Here is a 20,200-nt window from a genome sequence, read left to right on the forward strand (position 1 = left end):
GAACCAAGCTGCTCAAAAAAGTATTTAAAGGACAGAATGTGACTGAGAAAATAAATTAATTCCATGGTGTGGCCTTGGAGGGGCAGTGAACTTCTACTGGAGTGCTGTCCTTTAATATGTGGTGGCTGCTTTAGATTAAATCCAGGAAAAATGAGTAACAGGAGATTTTAAGACTGCTGTCTTGAGAAAAGATGTTGTGCCTCTGCTGAAAGTTTGGACTCCGTTGCTTAGGTTTCATGACTTTAGGGGCTAAAGAAACACACGCCTTCTGTATATCATCTGGAAGGCACATATTAAATTATCCAAATACATTTGTTGAACTCTTCTTAGGTTGACCCCCTGAGGCTGTGATGGCCTCAACAGACAGGTAACAGGAGATTGCCTCCGGTCGGCTTTTATGAATGTCACTAAATGGTGTGAAAATGGCAGCCAAGCAGCTACAACAGAGCAGCACTGGTGGATTTTGTCCACATTTAATGAGGCAGCTGGTGGGGAGGTGAGGCATTGTTTTCCTCTCATTGGGGATGCATTGGGTAATTTGCGGTAACCGGGGAGATGCCATCCCCTTTCATCCCTCCTCAAATGGCCGCCTGACCGCAGCGGATGCCAGTAATGCTCCGTTACCATTCCTGAGCACATTGTTGGCATTCAGCAGACATGGGCCACCACTGCTACAAATGTGCCCCCACAGCTTAATGAGGTGTCAAAGAGAAAACAACAGTGTAATTAAAGCAAATAACACATAAATACAACCAAAAGGATAGAGAAAAACTTGGGAGTTAATAGTTTCATCTTGAAATATATCCCTCAGTTTAAAAAAGGTTGTAGCATTAAAGCCAACAGATGAACCAATGGAGATAGATGCACAATTGTTGCCATAACAAATTATATAATGTATGAAAGGGATAACAAACTACTAAATAGCACTATTTACTGTTCACGTTGCTGGATCCACCACTTGATCCTGGAAACGTATGTTATGCAGGGAAACATTGTTCAACCCCACAATAGTATATTTCAAAGAACCATACCAGTGGTTTGACATGTTTGTCTCATGCATTATGAATGACTGATTTCATACATTTGTATGTATTTAGAATGTTTTTCCAGACATCCATCGGTCTCCATTTATTTCTATGCAATAGACCAATCTTTAAATTAGCTTGAGTTGTCAATCCCTCACACTGAATATCAGGTCTGCATTATTGTTGTGTCAATACATGTTATAAGGTAATGTAGTGCAGACTTTTAAAACAACAGCATTTAGCATCATACTTTCATTTAAGGTCCTGTGTGTTTGATTTAGTGGCATCTAAAGGTGTAGTTGTAAATAGCAAATCTTGTTTTGCCCTCCATTTCATACACAAGGGAGAAACTACAGGGGCTGCAAAACACGTGAACTGCCCTATCTAGTTCCAATGTTTGGTTTGTCTGTTCTGGGCTACTGTAGAAACATGTTGGTTCAACATGGCATGAAGGCCACCCAGGGCGTCTATAGATAGAAACTGCTCATTCTAACGTAACAGAAATGCAACAGTTCCTATTTTCAGGTGATTATACACTAATGAAAATATACCTATGTATTGTATATTTCATTTCTGCCAATAGATCCTTCTAAATGTACACACTGGACACAATCATCGAATTTGAAGTTGTAGTAGATGCAACAGAGTGACTTTCAATCACTGATATGACTCAAGCTCTTGACAAAGCTCTCCAGAACCACTAAACATTTTTTATTTATTTTTTTTAGGTTGAACAGTACTTCTCCTGACAAATAAACTCTTAATGTGTAAAACTGCACTATTATACAGTCATAATGTCACTTTGACCAAAATGGATGTAGACTTGATGTTCACTGTGATAAATTAAACAACACAATCAATTTTGCTTTGATGTTGGTCAGCTAATTGATTTTTTATACATTACAGAAATGAACGGAAACCAATGGCTGTTTTGAACTTTGGAATAAATGAATACAATCTAATCTTGCATAGCATGCATTGGAAAATGGTGAAAAACAGTACAATTATGCGTGATTTCTAGTTAAAACACTGTATGATCCTTTGACGTTACCTCAATATTCAAAATACCATTTTGGGAAACAAAAATACATTTTGAAATTTTGCATTTGGTGTAATGTTTGCAACTAGGAAAATATTATATGCTATACACGTTAAGATGAAATTTAAGGAAAGTGTTACATGAGGCTACAAAATGGAATGACTTTTAAATGGCAACTATCGGTTTGGAGGTCACAGAGCTTTTATCAACAGAGCTGTTTAATATTTAAACTTCTCATGAAAAAAATTAAACTTTTTGTCAGTGACAGCTGTAAAAGAAAAACAGTGTTCCAAAAAACTATTCATAAACTATATGTCCTTGAAACTCTTGGCTTATGACTTCCCAACCTTTGTCATTGTTCATTAAAGAGCACTGACTTCTCTAGTGTAGACACAAATTTAGTGAAATTCCTCTGTTCATTTGAAAAGATACATGAAGCAATCTCATACAACAATAGAATGCACACATTAACAGTGAAGGAAAGATATGTCTGCAATTTCTGTAATAAAATATAGACATGGATTCCAGTGTTGGTTTTCCTTTTTCAATGATAAACTCAAAGGGTTGACATGAGATTAAAAAGGAGAAAAGGTGAGTTGACGATGAAAAGACAGAGATTAAAAGACAGAGGCAATTGAGTAATCTCAGGTAACATTTATATGCATGTGTTTCCATATAAAAACTCTATATATCATCTACATGACTATAGTCATTAACACTGTGAAAGATACTATCTTGGGAAAGTGTCCAGTTTAAAAAAATGAAATTAAAGTCTCTGAATCATCCATTTTATTTTTTATTTTATTTCACTTTACTGAAACTGTCACGTGCTGTTGGAGAGTTTTGCATCCAAGACCCGAAGGGCGATTTAAAAGCATCTGCTGAACAGTGACTGCAGCTTTGCAAGGTGAAGAAAAATGTCTGTAACTCAAGATAGAATTAAATACAGAAATGTGAATATGATGATTAAATGTTGATCCCATCACATGCTGTAAATTATTGTTTGACTACTGGCTGTAGTCCAACACAGTGGTTTCGATTCGTTTTTGGCTTGTGTTCTGATTAAAACAAGATAATTGTAATATATCGTCGCCTGTTGCACAGAGATACAAATATCATGAGACAAGACAGAAAGAAAACGTATCTATCTAATTGTGTGTTTCTAATTTATGATGTTAATCATCTCACAAGAGATTGGACCTTTAGCCCCAGGTTGGGAACCACTTCTGTAAAAGTCACCCTTAAGAATATATTTTTTTTACTTTGTATTCGTTTTCTTTCGTCATTATGTAAATACTTTTTTTTGGCTACTTTTAATGTTTTCTAAATAGACACTGACCCAGTGTTCATTCTCGTATTACCCATTTATGGAAATAAGAATCATCATTATCATTATATGTGTCTAAAAGCTGATTGAGTAATGATATCTGCAAGACAAAAGGGTCTGTGCCAAAAAAGGAAGTACATTTGGGACCAGCAGAAAGAAAGACCAAACAAGAACATGCAAAGGTATGTGCATGGGGCTACACAGGCAAAATCTAACATAATCTGATTTAATGATATTTTTAGAGCATCACACGGCAATTTGAACCACAAAAACAGCACAAAACCATGATGTAACAAAAAAAGGTTCTCTTTCCCAGGAGTGTACAATATGAGATTAATCTCAGGCAAAATAATCCAGCACCAGTCAAAAAAAATGAAGACATCCTAAGTGACAACTGATGGAAAAACTATGTAAAATGTATTTGTCTGCAGTGCATTCATTCATTGTTGCATATATGTATGCACATTTGAGTCCTTTGTTTAATTTGGTCACCTGGATTCTTTTTTCTTCTTTTTATCCGTTGATACTTTCTTTTGTGTTACTTACACTGTTTTAGACCTTGACCCAATGTTCACATTCACTCAATGTGCATACTCATTCCTGGAAATAATAAGAATAATCATCATCGTCATCAAAAGCCTGTTATGCAGCCTCTGAAATGTCATTTGCCTTTTAATTCCCAGAATCCCCACAATTAAGGACACTACTTAAAGAAACACATTTTTCTGTCTTTTCTGTTTTAACCACAAGCCTTCAAACAGCAGTAATCCTCCTGCAGTCCAGTCACACCATTTCACAGTCTCAGCTGTGCTCTTAGCTCACAGCGCCCCTTGTGGCCAATTCTAAACTTGTATGCATGGTACCCTCCTATTCCAGCAATGCTTTCCAAACACAATCCATTGCAGTTCCCCCTAATAGATGTACATTTCACTAAGCAACCCCATAATATCAGAATATACTCAGAGGCACAATAGAGATGATCTTAAAGTTTGGAGTCAGCACAGATTTGCATAACTGACAGCTAAGACAATAACAGCACAGTAAGAAAAGAAAGAAAATCACAAATTAAAAGAAACATCAGGCTCCTTGAACATTGTTCATTGTACTAGTTTAATTGCAGTGCAAGTAAACTATTTCTCCCGTTTCTGGTGATGCCATGATAGCCCCTCAAGGACCCCTGGAGCTTCCAGGAACAGAACCCTGCACAGGAGCCAAGTCACTGCAGTAAAATGTTGGGCTGAAAAGACACTTTCCCAGCCAATTTGAGTCTTTTTTAAGTATCTGAATGATATTTCTGTTCTATTACAGAGCGGTATGATCGAAAATATGACAGAGGAAGGAGGAATGATGGGGGAGAGATTGGGAGAGTTTGGAGGGGGTGGACATATCAGATTCATACCCCCCCCACATCCCTTTTTTAGTTCATAACTGCCATGGGTATTAATAATTAATGAGGACAATTCTCTGGCGTCTGGATGAGTCATACTTTCTGCTACTTGGTTTCCCAAAAGCCCCATAGGTTGAATTAACACAGAAACAGGGAATCTGAATTTTTAACCCTAAAATGGGACAGGCATGAATGTTTGATTGGTGTCTAAAACCAGATGGAGCGATGATACCTGCTAGACAATAGTGCCAGTGCCAAAAACACTTCAACAGCTTGAAAAGTGAGAACGAATCTGGGATATTTGGAGATGGAAACAACAGAAAGGTGGGTGAAAAAATAACATGCAAAGGTACATGAATGACATACATGAACACAGGCAAAATTTGACTTTCTGACATTTTCAGCGCATCACAAGGAGATCTGAACCATAGCAACAGCACAAAACTGTGTTTCAATGATGTTTTTAAGCTTCAAATGTTTAGTTTGGCACAATATCTGTTTAAATTAGGATTTTAGCTAAAAAGGATTAAGTAAAACCAGTGTTACCACCTAAGATGTGGCTCTGAAAGCACAAAAGGTTTCATGGCCTTAAGTGTATAACAAGCAGCAGTTTCCACAGCCAGTTTCCTCAAACTAAACAAACAAACATATATTATGCTTGAAGGCTAGCTAGTATTTATACATGAACAAAAACAAGTACAACATTCTGTCACTTGGGCTGGAGTTTGTCCAACCCTGAGCTTTCAGACAATCCAACTTGTTCAGTGAAAAACTCAAAGTCGGGGTATAAAGGAGTTGGCAGTTTGAGCAGTAGAATCGTTTTTTTTTTTTTAAAGTAAAGCAGTCTTGAAAAGTTAAGAGGATGTAACTAAAAGAAATAGGGAAACACAGTGCAAATAGGTGCTGATTTTAATACCTTGATTTCAACATGATTATACAAGAGAAAATTAACCAATATACAGGAGATTTATGACCGATAGAAAATTGTATTTATTATACTTTCCAAGATACATTCTATTCATTTGTAATGTCAATAAACACTCATAATTTTAACGTAACAATACTCTTTAAATAAGGACCGGATAGAGTTAGGTTGATAAAAGAATTTCGAAATAGAACCTGTCTTGACAATATAACCTCAAACTAAATAAATTAAACAAAATTATTTGAAGCCATCATGACTGAGCATTTTTACTAATATTGCACATGGTGTTTTATGATATGATTCTGCCCAGATCTAACAATTTAGAGCTTCAATTTGCAGCCGTCCTCGCCCCACAAACGTCTCCGTTCCCCTCCCAACAATTCTGGAACCATATCAAGTTTAATGCACATTTATTTTGGTTGCATAATGTTAATAAGAAACCTTTTACAAGATACTGTGGGAGATATAAGAATAAGAAAACTGCTTGAAACTTCACAGACTCTATCAGGCCTCAGCTTGTCGTGCGACACAATAAAAAGGAAACATCACAGATCACATTTCACAACCCTCGTCCAGCGGGTCGTGTTCTTCAGTAAACTGAGAGAAACAAAAACCCTTGAATTGACTCAACAGTCACTTCTGGTGGCCTGAATTAACTCTGATGCATCATTCTAACAAGTCCTTTCCACTCTTTGTGTATTATTCTTTTTTAAATAATACCGATAACTCTTTAAATAATCCTGCATAGAAAAATAAATTAACTATGTTGTTAAATTTTCTTTTACTACGAATTGAGAGCTGACAAGGGGAGGTGGATCACCGATTGAATTATATTAGCGGTTTGTTTGACAATTCTGGCTTGTAGTCTCTTGATGATGATGCTCCGTCGTACAGTATGTGTGTTTGTGTGTGCATGTGTAGATGTTTGTCCTTCCTTGTAATTTACAAACCAGTCCCACAGATACAAATAATGTAAGACTTACAAAATAAATTCCAGGTTACGCTTACATGGCAAGCAGCTTTGTAATTTTTTATCCTTGGGTTTTTCATTTTTCAGAAACGTCCTCTGACAGTGTATGTGCCGTTAGATTTCACCCAAAACATACAGTTAACTGTAATTAGCAATTTTTGAAGAGAAACACAACTCCATTCAGAAGACACTATATTTAACATGGCTCTTTACACAAAGAGAACAAGTCACAAAATCATTCCCCAAAAGAGTTTTGCAGTGCCTCCAATTCCCACGTAAGGAAAACAGGAGCCGTTTAGCCTCTCGGTAAAGAGCAGGTGTACTGCTACTGGTGTAATCCAGACAAGATGGCAGAGAGTCTGCAGCCGACTCCAGAGAGCATCCCCAAGAACAAACAGATATCCCCGCAAATAAAAAAAAAGCAAAGTAGTATCCATTGAGTCCCCAGTTCTGTTAATCTCATCCCAGAAGTAGTGATTTTGGATACTTTCCAGAGCAAAAGAACAACAACCAACATGCCCTCCTTTTTCTTTTTTTCTCTTTTTTTTTAAAACGAGGGTTGAAGTCAGCGAGGTATATTCTCAAGCACTGTTTTCAAGACCCTTTGATTTGGTTGGAGAAACAAAAGGAGAAGAAAAAGAACAACAAGAACAACAAAAATAAGAAGATAAGTACCCATTTCAATAGCAGCAAAAATACTATGACTGTCTGGTTGCTTTTTAGGGTGTCCTGTGGTATGTATGTGGGATTCATACATGTAGTGGCATGGATAATCCAAAAAGTCTTTTACTGTGAAACAGATCCACGCTGATTCTAGTAATAGCTTTTGTAATGTGGAGCCATTTTGTCCATCTCTGCATTGGTCATTAAGGATTTCCAGAAGGCACTTTTTTGCTGTGTGTGGGAGTGTGTGTGTGTGTGTGTGTGTGTGTGTGTGTGTGTGTGTGTGCGCGCATGTGTGGCTGCAGAGAGGGTGATGAAGACAGAAAGCGAGAGATCTGGGGGCTTGAATGGTGTGTGTGTGTGTGTGTGGCCAGAAAGAACCAGAGAAAGGCAGATGTGTTTGGCCGTCTGTCTGCCTATATGTGTGTCTGACTTCCTTGTGTACGTGTGTCTAATCAATGCACTAAATCAAACACAACAATCCCTACATTTTACTCAGTGCAGTCTGCTCCTCGAGCACCTGCAGGTAATCAGGCGTTCCTTGGAGCTTGGCTTTCAGCTCGTAATACTCACTTTTTCTCTGCTCCACCACGATCTTACTGTGGTTCCCGCCTATCAGCGATGACTTCTTCATCTTTTTATCCAGCGTTTTCTCCGGGTAGCGGATTTCGTATCCGCCCATCCCTATACTGTTGAAATCTCTTTTGCTGTCCAGGAAATTCTGGATGAACATGCTGGGCTCTCGGTGGGGGAGGAACTCCTCGAGTTCATCGATGGTGCTGAGGCGTTTGTTGCGCTCCAGGGTGGAAAGCGAGTCTTTATCCTTGTCGGCACTGTTCCGGAGGATGATCTTCTGCCTCTGCGAGTCTGCAAACTTGAACCCAGCATCGATGTCTGAGGAGCGTCCGATCCCACAGGTGTGGCTCTTTCCAATATGCTCGATGGTCTGGGGGATGAACGTCTCACCTCCCAAGTCGTCTCCCGGGATGGAGCCTTTTTTGCCAGATTTGTGGCTGTGTCGGCGGAGCTGCAATGACATGGAGCCACACTCCTGATTTCCAAGCCCCTCCTGCCTGCCCACTGGTTTTTTATTCCGCCTCAGGACAAAGACTAGAAGGCAGAAGGCCACAAACACAGTAAGGATAAGAACTACGAGAATGCTGAGGATCATAATGGAGAGAGGCACAGGCCCTCCTGGTGGTGCTTTGCCAACTCCGGCAGGCGACACTGAGGTCAAAACAGGGGTGGTGCTAATGAGGATAAACGGTGGTCTTGCAACAAGTTTAGGACACAGGATCTCATTTTTCAAGAGGCGCAGCTCTATGTTGGAGAACTGTACAGGGGAGGCACATTTCACCTCTTTGGCAGCCACTCCATCACTTAGCTTCTCTAGCCAGAGTTTGAGGGCGACAAGATCGCAGGAACACTCCCACGGGTTCCCTTCCAGGTCTATCTGGGTCAATGATCGCAGCTGGTCCAAGACACCACTCACTGGCAGGGTCATGAAGTGGTTGTTTTTTAGATTCAGTCTGGCTAAAGAGACACCCGCAAACACGTAGGCGGGGAGACTCCGCAGTACGTTGTTGTTGAGATACAGGAGTTGTAGGTTCGGCATGGAGTCAAATGTGCCTGCTAAGATTTCTTTTATGGCATTGTATTCCAAATATAGGTACTGTAGGTTTGATAGGCCCAAAAACATCTCTGGGTGTAACTGTTCAAGCTGGTTTCCATTCAAGTACAGTCTCCTCAGGTTAGTGAGGTTAGCAAACACGCCTTTCTGGACTGTGACAATTTGATTGCTGCCAAGATGTAGCAAATCTAAACCCTCAAACCCTTGGAAATCAGCTGGGCTTATGTCACGGATGTAATTCCCACTCAGGTGAAGTTTCTTGGCATTTGGGGGTTTGGGAATGAGATCAGCTAAGTTTTTAATATTCCTCTCTTGACAGCTGACACTGATGCCAAAGTCAGAGGGGTGGGCTTTACAGCTGCAGGGCTGTGGACACAACAATGGAGGAGTCCGTGTCTGAAATGAAACAATCTGGCTATTTCTTCCAAAAGGGGGTAAACCAGCCACAATACCATTACCGTAAATCTTAGATGAGTCAGTGGTTTTTGGCGCTTTTGTGGCTATGGGAACCACAGTGGTTGGGGACATTTTTGAGGGAGACTGCCCATTATCAGGCTGTACAGGTGGCATCCTAACGTCAAAGTCACTTCCTGTTCCCATAGGACAAAGCTCCTGTTTGTTGGTTTCTTTCAGGAGTCTCCCATACAAGTCGCTTGGTGTTTCACATATGGCCTCACCGATAAAAATGTTATAGGGCATGTTTTCAAGCCATGCCTTGAGAGGTGCTAAGTCACAGGTACAATTCCAGGGATTATCATCCAGTTGAAGCTCTACAATGCGCCCAATATGCTCTAGAACCCCCAAATAAGGAAGCTTCTGGATCCTGTTTCCCCTTATATCCAGGTGTGTGAGCGAGGCAAAGCGAAATATGTTGTCAGGAAGTGCCTGTATGAGATTATCATTCAGGATGAGCACTTTAAGCCTGTGCAGTTTGTTAAATGCTCCCTTTTCAATGTATTTTATCAAGTTGTAGTCAGCCTGAAGATATTCCAAGTTCTCTATCCCTTGGAAAGTGTCTGCTCGCAGCACCTTTAATTCATTATTGTTCAGGTGCAGCTGTTTTAACGCGCTCATCCCCAGGAACGCTCCACCTTCGATGTTCTGCAGTTTATTGTTCCCTAGCTGCAATGACACAGCATGGGTGAAGTTGAGGAATGAGTTTGGGTAGAGTATGATTAAGAAGTTGTTCTGAAAGTTCAGGTGGTATAAGGACGAGGCCGGCGGAATGAGCTGCGTGGGTCGATAGACAGTGATCTTCTCGCAGTTGACGTATAGCACGTTTTCCACCGACATGCAGGAGCAGGCGCTGCAGGTCTCGGCCATCAAGTCCGAGGCGGACGGGTCTGCCATCTGGGGTCCGTCCGACATGGAGGGGGAGGAGAGGGAGGAGGAGAGGGAGCCGGAGATGGAAGAAGAAAAGGCTGCCAGCAGGAGTACGAGCAGCATCTCGCCGGTTAGAAATCCTCCCCCAGAAAACCATTTAGTAACCTTTGGAAAAAAAAGACAGGTGCATGCACAAACATTCACACACACAGGCGTACATATGTGCAAACAAACCCAGAGACGCACAGACACACACACGCAGAAAGCAAACCATCAAAAGGCATATTGGATATTGATTCTACTGAAATTGCACTATTTCATCGTTGATTTTGTTTCTTTTTTATATTAATTCTAAAAACCACATCAGGGATGTTATTACTACCTTTTTACTTTAAATATAACATTGTGTAAATTGCCATGCTGATGATGCACATTTCAAATCAGTGCACTTTTTATTAGAATTATTGCAGTGAGTTGCTTTGGCTTTGACACAATGATTCACCCTAATCACTGGACAACACAAATGCTTGATGCACATTATTCAATACTGCAGGAAAAGTACCATATGCTCTGGAAATTACTCAAACCCATTAACTGCTTAACAACTATGCAGCCTATTGTGACATCCAAAGCATGAAGCATCTTCTTAGAAAATGTCCAAGACAGCATCACGACTATATTCTTCCCCTCTCAGCAGATTCAACATAATCAAAGTCAAACGGCTGCAGTTCTCTTTTTCATGGGGGTCTCATTTGAAGCCAGCAGCACCACCACCACTAAGTAGCACATTCAGGTTATTTAGCAAAGCAACTGTGAGAGCAAGGCAAAGAGGAAGAATTGGGACTGTGCCCATTGCTGACATATTGAGAAGGTTTGAGCGGCACGCATTTATCACACAGAGAAACATTTTTATTTATTTTTTCCAGATTTGACACCAAATATAAAAGAAAAAATGAAAATGTTCCTCAAACCCATACATTTTAGAAACCAGGTCATTTTAAAGGAACACAGATGGAATCTACATAAACTGGACTTACCCAAAGCTGAAGTGGTAATGAATGCGGCTCCCTCTGGAGACACGGGGCAGCATTGGTGAGACATGGATGGAGACGTGCGCAAACAGTCCTCCCAGTTGAAGTAGAACACAGACAGTTATAGGGGCGCAACAAGGTTTCTCCAGCCCCTATATCCCCATGCAGGCTACTGTATATCAACCCGAGCCAGGCAAACTGGAGGGGGGTGCGGTGGAGATGGAGAGAAAGGAGAGGGGGTGGGGGGGGTGGCTCCGATTTCACCCGATGCGTCTCTTGCTGACGGGCTCCTCTTGCTTGGAAAAATCACCCCTCTGGTCGTTCGGTCCCCAAGGTGGTTGTACTACCTCCATGGGAGAGCATTCATTTAGTTGCAGGAGAGATAGAGAGAGACTGGGAGAAATGATAGAGGAGGGAGAGAGAGAAATAGAGAAAGACAGAGAGAGAAAAAAGGGAGAGGCAGACAGGTTTTCAGAGATCTTGACGGCGCGTCCGGCGACTCCAAGGCGTGAAAAAAGGCGCAAGGTGGTCGGCGATGCGGTGAAATAAGTCCGTCATTCTTAAGAGTTTTTTTTTAGGAGGAAACTGGAGGAGGAAGATGGGCAGAGTAGAGGGGAAAAAGGGGGAGAGAGGATGGCCAACACTGTGCGTCTGGCTTCAGCTCGGCTCAGCAACCCCCAACGATCCAACGAATAAATACTGGTTTGTTTCGAGCGAAGTTGCGCACCGGGATAATGCTTCAGAGGGCAAAAGCAGCCAAAACGCTCCCATCAGGTTATGTGGATCAGTATACTATTTTCCATCGAGGCAGCATAAATCCAGTCCTTTGCTCCGACCCCGTGCAAAACAGTTATTTTCTCTTCAGCGATCAGTTTGTTTGCTCTCAGCTGCAGGAGAGACGCTTATTTCAGTCTCCATCCAACGGGAAGGGATTTTTTTTATAAAGGGACGGAGGTAACAATAATGGCTATGGCTGTTTCGAAGCTCCTCTCCCGGACGAAAAAAAAGCGGAAAAGCACAGAGAGAAACAAGAGAAACAAGTCAGGACAACAGAAACCGGTGCGTAAAAATGAATAATGCAGTTATTCAGCCTTTAGTCCGCTGCGGTGCAAGTCAGGAGCTGGAAACTCCGCGCTCTTTCCCGCTGCCATCGCTCCACACGAAATGTAATCAAAATAAACTTGGAGAGGAAATGTGGGGATATTTTTTTTCTAAAGCCAAGGATATCCAGTCGGAGGAAATGGAGGGAGTTAAAAGAGAGGAAAGCGAGCTTGTGTTTCTCCCTCCTGTAAGACAGAACAGTATCCGTGTCAGGCGCATAAGTATGCTGGCTCTTTCTGCAGCCGCATTCACTGAGCTTCCCACACGAATAAAAGAGGAGAATGCAGAGATGTAGAGAGAGAGGAGGAGGGACGGAGGGAAGGAGGTGGGAGAGAGAGCGAGAGAGAGAGAGAGAGAGAGAGAGGAGGAGGAGGAGGAAAGAGGAGGGGGGTTCTCACATAGACCGAAAATGAAAAAAAACAAACTTCAGACCTTGAAACAGATCCGTTATTCTGAGCGCAGATTTTAATGGTTGTATTTCTGACACTTTATTATGATCTTCTAATTATCCTGTATTTTTTTAAAATTTTAATACAAAGAGGCTCTCACCTGTTTTATTTATTGTTTCCCGCCCTGTGTAACCTCCAAGGGGATCAAGATCAAAGCTGATCGTGAGCGTGTATGTTTGGGGAAGGGGGCTTAAAGAAAAGCAAAAAATAAATAAATAAATAAATAAATAAAAAGGCTTTACCTGCCAAATCGTCGCATTGGACTTGACTTGCGCGACACGACCTGAGCGCGTCCTCGAGGTCCGACTGGAGAGAGGTAGGGAGTGTGTGTGCTTAAAACCGGGCACGGGAGCGCGCCTGTGAGCGGCATTTTAAATAGAGGGGAGAGAGAGAGAGAGAGAGAGAGAGAGAGAGAGAGAGAGAGAAGAGGAGAGGAAAGGAGGAGGAGGAGGAGGAGGAGAGGGGGTTATTATTCAAGAGTGCTGCAGTCAGACGGGCTGCGAGAGGGAAAAAGGAGAAGGAGGTGGGAAATCAGTCAATCAGAGGCTTATGCGGTTCACATTTTTTGTTCTTCTCTTTTCTCTTTTTGTGTGTTTTGCAGGAGCGAAGGGATCGGAGCAGAGAGGAGAAGAGAGGAGATGGATGGAGCGGTGGAGAGGAGGAGATGAGCGCCTTAAGGTACGACTACACCCCTACTTCTAACATGATTTATCTCCATGATTGTATAAGCTCCTTCAAATGACAAGATCTCTATCTATCTATCTATCTATCTATCTATCTATCTATCTATCTATCTATCTGTTTATTTATTCATGTGAGATGAGTCCCGGGCAGAGTGTAGTGGCAGCGTGGCGCAGCGCCCGGCGCTCCTGTCCATACAGCTGACACCCATGGGAGAAAAGGGAGTCGCACCTGAAACCCGACAGTGTTCGGCCTCACCGGAAGCCTCACCTCTGGTTTCCTCTTGCAACAGGTGACAGAGCCAAGTGACGCACAAATAAAACCAGGCTGGAGAAAGGGAAGATGGGAAGTATGGGTTTCACCAGCCCAGCCCCACAGCATGGGTGTGTGTGTGTGTGTGTGTGTGTGTGTGTGTGTGTGTGTGTGTTTAATGTAAGTGATTATAGTGATGCTGCAGTGGGGATGGACGTTATATTGTGTAACAAAAGCAAAACAAAAGTTTGCCTCAACTGACTAAAAACATGAATAACTGTGTGCAGCTGGGATTACCTCCGTAATTTCAAAATAAAATATGCTTAAATACTGTAATTGTATATGTCATTTGGTTATTATTGTAAGTATTATGATTTTGCAACTTTAATCTGTAAATGTCTTTTCCCTACATGACATTTGTTCTATCATTTAAATCCTGTTTTAGGACTGCATTACCATTTAATATATAGGCTACAAGATATCTGTAACTTGATGTAAGTAATAATGTTCTACATGGAATATATTAATCATCAATACTCAAACTCTGCCTAATATCCATCTCCTTTTGGTGATTCTAAATGACATGACAAACAGCAAAAACACTATTATTTCTATGTCCCAGTTGCCGTACTTAGTTTGCTTCATAGTAAACATATTGTTGTGAAGAACCAAAGAAGAAATTCAATATACAGGGAACTTTTTCTGCACATATTTCCAATGAAGTTCAGTACATTACAGGTGTTAAAGGCATTGATAAAGATGTCATCTTGTGCTTGTTGGTTTATGCATTAGAGGTTGCAAACTGAAATAGTAGTTTGAAAAAAAGAGTTATTATATTGATATTGAGTTTGAATTGTTTTGGTAAACTACTATTTCTGACGTCAAAAATGAACCTCTTCCTGCTCAACAAACTGCTGCTCTGCCAGCCTTCAAAAATGTGTCATGCATGATCACCACACTAAAGCCCATGAAAGAAATAGTTCATTATTTCCAGCACAAATAGCCATTCCTATCACATGCTTATGAAGGTTGAAGGTTTTTGTGTTAGACAACGGAAAATGCTATACACCGTCACTGTATTATATGATGTTTGATTCCAACGGTCTCAACGTGAGTTAAGTTAATGCGATATTTTCAGCTGCAGATGTTAAATAACTTTGATATTAAATGTGCTATTTGTGTTCTGGAAAAGTGCATAATTGAATGTAATGTATTATTCAACTGTATTTCATGTTTGACAGACATTATAGGACAAAAGATTCTGCACATTAAGGGACACTTCCCTTGATGTCTGAATAGTGAAATGCATTTATGATGCTTTTACAATCTTCCCTTTGAAACAATCCCCTCCGCTCCACAAAGCCAGCTGGTAATTAAGGATCCTTCAAACTGTAAGTTATCATGTATTGATAGAACATTCAGTCTCAATTAGTTCTCATTCAGCTGAATCCAGCAGCCTTCTAATGCAATTTATTCTTCAGTATTTATAAAGGAAAAAAAAAGAAGCCCACTCACTCGATTGATTGATTCACAGTAATGTATGCATAGTGGGGTGTGGTTGAGCAGCTCTAAAAGTACCCCTGCCACCTGCATGAAAAGAGCAAATCAAGCATTCCTCCTTATGTCTCATCACTGTGTGTAGATTAATATGTGGGACTGCAAGAGTGTGTGAGTGCTGATATTTGACAGTCTTGGACATGTTCCTACACTGGCTGTGAGTGGCCTGAGGGAAGCAGGCCTACTAGAGAATGAGCCAGACAGTTGGCAGGGCCCCTGCTTCCGTCTCAGCTGTCGTTGGTAGTCTGGCCATGTGGCTGAGACACTGCTTCCTGTGTCCAAACACTGGAAAAACCTTGAATCTCATGTGCACTAATCCCATTTGTTGGATTAAAATAAAGCGTTTTAATATGTGTTTAAAGGGATTGATGTGACGGACCCCTCATTTGCTCTCGTTTTGTCCCTTACAGACTCTGTGAATGCTGGGAATGCCTCCCGTGCTGAGGAGTTAGTGTTTGATGTGTCGCCCCCATCTGGTCATAAAAGTAACTACACTGCATTCAGAAGATGGGTAGGTGATGGTGCTCAGGTGAGGCCTGCTCGCTCTGTTTCCTCATTTTAATAATGTTTCATAGATTTTCCAGCAGTGTGGCACATCGCCACCCTCACTGATCAATAACTTTGGCCTGTTTGGATCACAGACACCTGTTTGTTCTGCAGCAGCACTGATGCAAAACTAACACTGATGCAAATCTGATACTGGCAAGAAAGCTAATATATTTCTCTTTTAGAGAACAAATGAAAACTCATTTATCTCATAATAGGCCTGTGAAACCTGTGATTTTTAATTTTCTTTCATTAAAATTCAGATTAGTGGGCAAAGTAGGACATTAAAGGTTCATGATAATAATACTTTAGTCAGTGTTTCTAAAGATGATTTACTCCAACGGAAGAAAATCCAGACCCTAACCTGTAATTGAGGGGGCAGAATTTCCACTGGGGGTCACTTTTAAAATACAATTTATTTCCTCTCACTTTTATTTATTCCGATTAATTTACTCATTTTCCCAGTCTCTCTAAACAGCTTCTTCTGACTGTCTAGCTGCTAAAATTCAGATGAGACAAAAGAGAAGGTGATAAAAAAGTGTGACGTGCCCTTCAGTTATTATAGTGTGCTCATGCAAACCAGTAACCTTAAGAAGCAGGTGACTTATTGATCGTCTTTGTTTTGACCTGCGTTTTACCTTTAGGCTACATACAGGCTACTGCCCAAACCCCTCAGAGGCAGAAGTTCTTCCTGCAGCCCGAGATAAAGACTGCAGACACCAGTCAAGGCTGAAAATACTTCAGACTTTCCCTCTTTAGTGAAGATGCACATTGAATATCTACCATTATACCATTGTCTGAGTGAATATTCGATTCTGCAGGGTGTCCATAAATTCCTGATGTGAGTTTGAGTGAAACAGTCTGTTCTAAATCAAATCACTGAAATAAATTGAATGAAAACTGATTATGTAATAAATACATCTTACTGTACTGAGTGTAGTCCTTCAGTGCCTTATCCTCTGATCAACACAGGGTGGCGACTGTAACAAGCTCCAACACCGCCCCTTTGAATCCTGCTAGCTAAGGTTAGCTTTCTGACTATCAGTGGAGCGGACTAGAATTTCTCCAACTCTGCCAAGTTGTATCTAAGGTTTGTCCTTTTAACTGGAGTAAAATAAAAAAAGAAGTGTTAGCGTACAGCAACTTACTTTTGCTATACTACTCTTGAAAGCATGATATGAAATATTTAATAATTTCTATATTGATATACACATGTAAAATGTTGGAAATATAATTCATTATCCACATACTTTTTACTTTTTGTTACCTGCATGTCTGAAAAGTTACGGCCTTGGTTGAATTGATCAAAGGTAAAATCCTGTAATGAAGTCAAATACAGTAATACAGTAATGGAAAAATGAGGCACACACTGGGTGGAAGGCCTCGTCGCCTGCAGTAAATCTAGTCTCAATACAAGACCTATCACCTGACGATCCACTGAAAGGAGGTCTGCAGTCTCTCATTCTGAGACCTGGTCTGCAGTTAATGAAAGTCTAATGTAAGCAGTAAAAATGGGCTGACTGTGATCAAGATTTTACTGGTTGAAGCTGTAAATTTAACACGGATGTCAGCGAGCAAGTGAAACAAACACACAGTATTCTATAAGTGGAGCTGAGAATATGACAAGATCACTGGTAACACTGATAACAGTGGAGCTGCCTTCACTCAGAACATTGAAAGGTCATTGTTATTCACATAAATAGTATTAAGACATGAGTTTGAGTCCTCTTTAAAGAATAAGGGAATCATTATTGTGTATTTTTAATTGTCAACAAATCCCATGAGCAGAAATGCAATAATTATTTTATCTGTCTGTCAACACCACCTGACTCAGCGCAAGCCTATTCTTTCTAGTCAGAAATATTTTAAAACGCCTCAGTAAGTTCCTAAAACATCTGGGTACTGTAGTTTTTAGTAAATGCTACTCAGACAAGAGTTAATAGGGAATTTGTTAGGGACTATTTTCAGTTTTGGATTAATGCAAATGTAGTGCTCTAGTGCAATGATTCCTTACCAGGGGTATGTGTACCAGAGGTGTTCATACTGCTGTTGCCAGGGCAATAACATTGCACATATTTGTCCGTAAAGGAGAAAAATAAATAAACATAGGATAGGAGAAACAGGATTACAAATTGGTATAAGTCTGATCTTTAGTATATATACATATATTGTCACAATAACCTATAAACTACCAGCTATGACAATGCGACGGTACAGGACACCAACCTGAGTCAGCTCTAACACCTAAATATAGTACAGTAGTAGTTACAAACTTCACCATATCTACTACAATTAATTTAAAAAGGAAAAATAAAACACAAACACAAAAGACCAACGTGTCATATTTAAAGGGATAGTTCAGGTTTTTTTAAGTTGCCGTTGTACAATATGAGGTGTTAGTGTATTAGTTATAGTGCAGCTACTCCGGTCTGCTTCTTCAAACTAGGGGCGTGCCGAATACCATCTAATGGAACAAGTTACCAAGTGCAACGGTGTGGCTCATTTAATAGTTTTGAACAACAAAGGCGCTCTATATGAGACAGAAGAGTAATGGCATTCGTTGCTAGCCTTAGCTTGTAAGAACTTTTCAATTCTTACATGAAGACATCAGCCTTCAGACATTAGACTTCAGATTTTAATAGAACGCTCAAAGTCTGAAAGGTAGTGCATGATCAATATGACCACAGTAGAGACATGTTTCAGGTTTATTTGGACATTGCTAATACTACTGACATTACACATTTTTAACCACTTTTTTTTGTCCAACCAGCACATTGCATTAAACAGATTCCCTAGGAAAAATCATCCCCGATCTGGAAAGAAATAAAGACAACCAGCAGGGTTCCGATACTGATTATTGAGGAGCAAAAGATGAAGATATTCAGATGCTAAATATATTCATTGTCAAAGTCAGTAACACTTCCACTGCCTCACTGCTCGCTTCTATCGATTGTCACTCCCAGTGCATTCTGTGCCGTAAAGCTGATACCAGCCAGGCCGGTCACAATTATGAACTGACCTACATGTGCAGTAAGACATCACATCCCAGTATGCCTGTGAGGAACTAAGTACAAGTATATAGTAACAGTGGTTTCAAAACCAATGCTATAAAGTATTTCAGAGTTACAAAAAAGCATTGAATATCTATTTAAATTAAAGATAAGCAAACACTGTAAACACTATTGGTAAATAAAAGGTCGCTGCACATTGTATATATAATAGTGTGTATTCATAAAATAAATTATAAGGATGACAAGGGGGAAAAAGCTCTAAAGGAAGATTTATTCTTCTTACTCGAGATGTTTCAGTGGTCCTAGTGTAGAGGCCTACAGTCAAATAACTAATTTATCCAGAGTAGGATTTATCATTGTGGTAGTGCAACAACAGACTGGTGTGTAATTCATCATATACCTTGAGTAGTTGTATCTTGATTCACTTTGTGAGCAAGCAGAGAGTGGACAACATCTGCAGTGGAATCGGGCTTTGTCTACAAAACAGCACCAGCAGATCAATGTTCTTATGGTCTTAATGCAGCCACAGTGCAGATGTGTGGTTACAGTTTAGGGGCTACAATACCCACAGCAAAACTTATTATACAACCACCTCAAGTGAGATGCATAGTCTGCATTAAAAGGTCCAGTGTGTTACATTTAGGAGGATCTACTGGCAAAAATGGAATATAATATCCATAGGTATGTTTTCATTAGTGTTTAGCCCCAAACAGACAAACCAAACACTGGCTGTAGATGGGGCCATTTGCATTATCCAGCCACCATAGTTTCTCCTACACACTTCACAGCCCGTTCTCATTTCCAGTTGTCAAATACAAACGCGAGCAATATTCAGTTAGTTGCAATTTGCAACTTCACCACTAGAGGTCACTAAATCATACACACTGGCCCTTCAATACCTTTCTGTCCCTCATTTCCCACCTGTGCTTGGTTGATTGACTGATCCAACGTACCGTCCTGTCTTTCCTGTGGGGAAGTTGATTTGAAATGGACAGATTTCACGTTATACCTTAAATTTGATCAATTAAAATGAAAATGGACAAATAGCATTTTCCCCTTAAGTGCAGACATAAGGAACGGCTCTGGCTCAGGAGGTAGTGCATGTCAAAGTGTCCTTGAGCAAGATGCTGAACCCTAAATTTCTCCTAAAGCTGGGATCAGTGTATGAATGTGGATGAGTTAGATTCTGTTTGTGATGAATAGGTGAATGTGGCATGTAGCGTACGACGCTTTGAGTGGTTGGAAGACTAGAAAGGGGGTATATAAGTACAGTCCATTGATAT

The 20,200-nt window shown here is 40.5% G+C and overlaps 1 protein-coding gene and 1 long non-coding RNA gene across 4 annotated transcripts; one reads left to right on the top strand and one right to left on the bottom strand.

Annotated features, from left to right (window-relative positions):
* Positions 1–5,669: 5,669 nt before the first annotated feature.
* On the bottom strand, positions 5,670–11,624 carry slitrk4 (SLIT and NTRK-like family, member 4). The gene is made up of 2 exons (XM_051420392.1): positions 11,327–11,624; positions 5,670–10,454 (listed from the first exon to the last, which is right to left on the bottom strand). The coding sequence occupies exon 2, from the start codon at positions 10,410–10,412 to the stop codon at positions 7,821–7,823; it is 2,592 nt and encodes an 863-aa protein (XP_051276352.1). The 5' UTR covers positions 10,413–10,454; positions 11,327–11,624; the 3' UTR covers positions 5,670–7,820.
* A 1,686-nt stretch (positions 11,625–13,310) lies between these two features.
* Positions 13,311–16,836, top strand: LOC127374799 (uncharacterized). Of its 3 annotated transcripts, none has more exons than XR_007887273.1 (3): positions 13,311–13,843; positions 15,771–15,889; positions 16,551–16,836. It is a non-coding gene; the product is annotated as an uncharacterized LOC127374799 (long non-coding RNA). The 3 variants fall into 3 exon arrangements; XR_007887272.1 differs by having other exon boundaries at positions 15,771–15,871; XR_007887271.1 differs by having other exon boundaries at positions 15,771–16,836.
* The last annotated feature ends 3,364 nt before the right edge of the window (positions 16,837–20,200 follow it).

Source organism: Dicentrarchus labrax, unplaced genomic scaffold (assembly GCF_905237075.1).
Source record: "Dicentrarchus labrax unplaced genomic scaffold, dlabrax2021, whole genome shotgun sequence".
Classification (NCBI taxonomy): Eukaryota; Metazoa; Chordata; class Actinopteri; family Moronidae; genus Dicentrarchus; species Dicentrarchus labrax.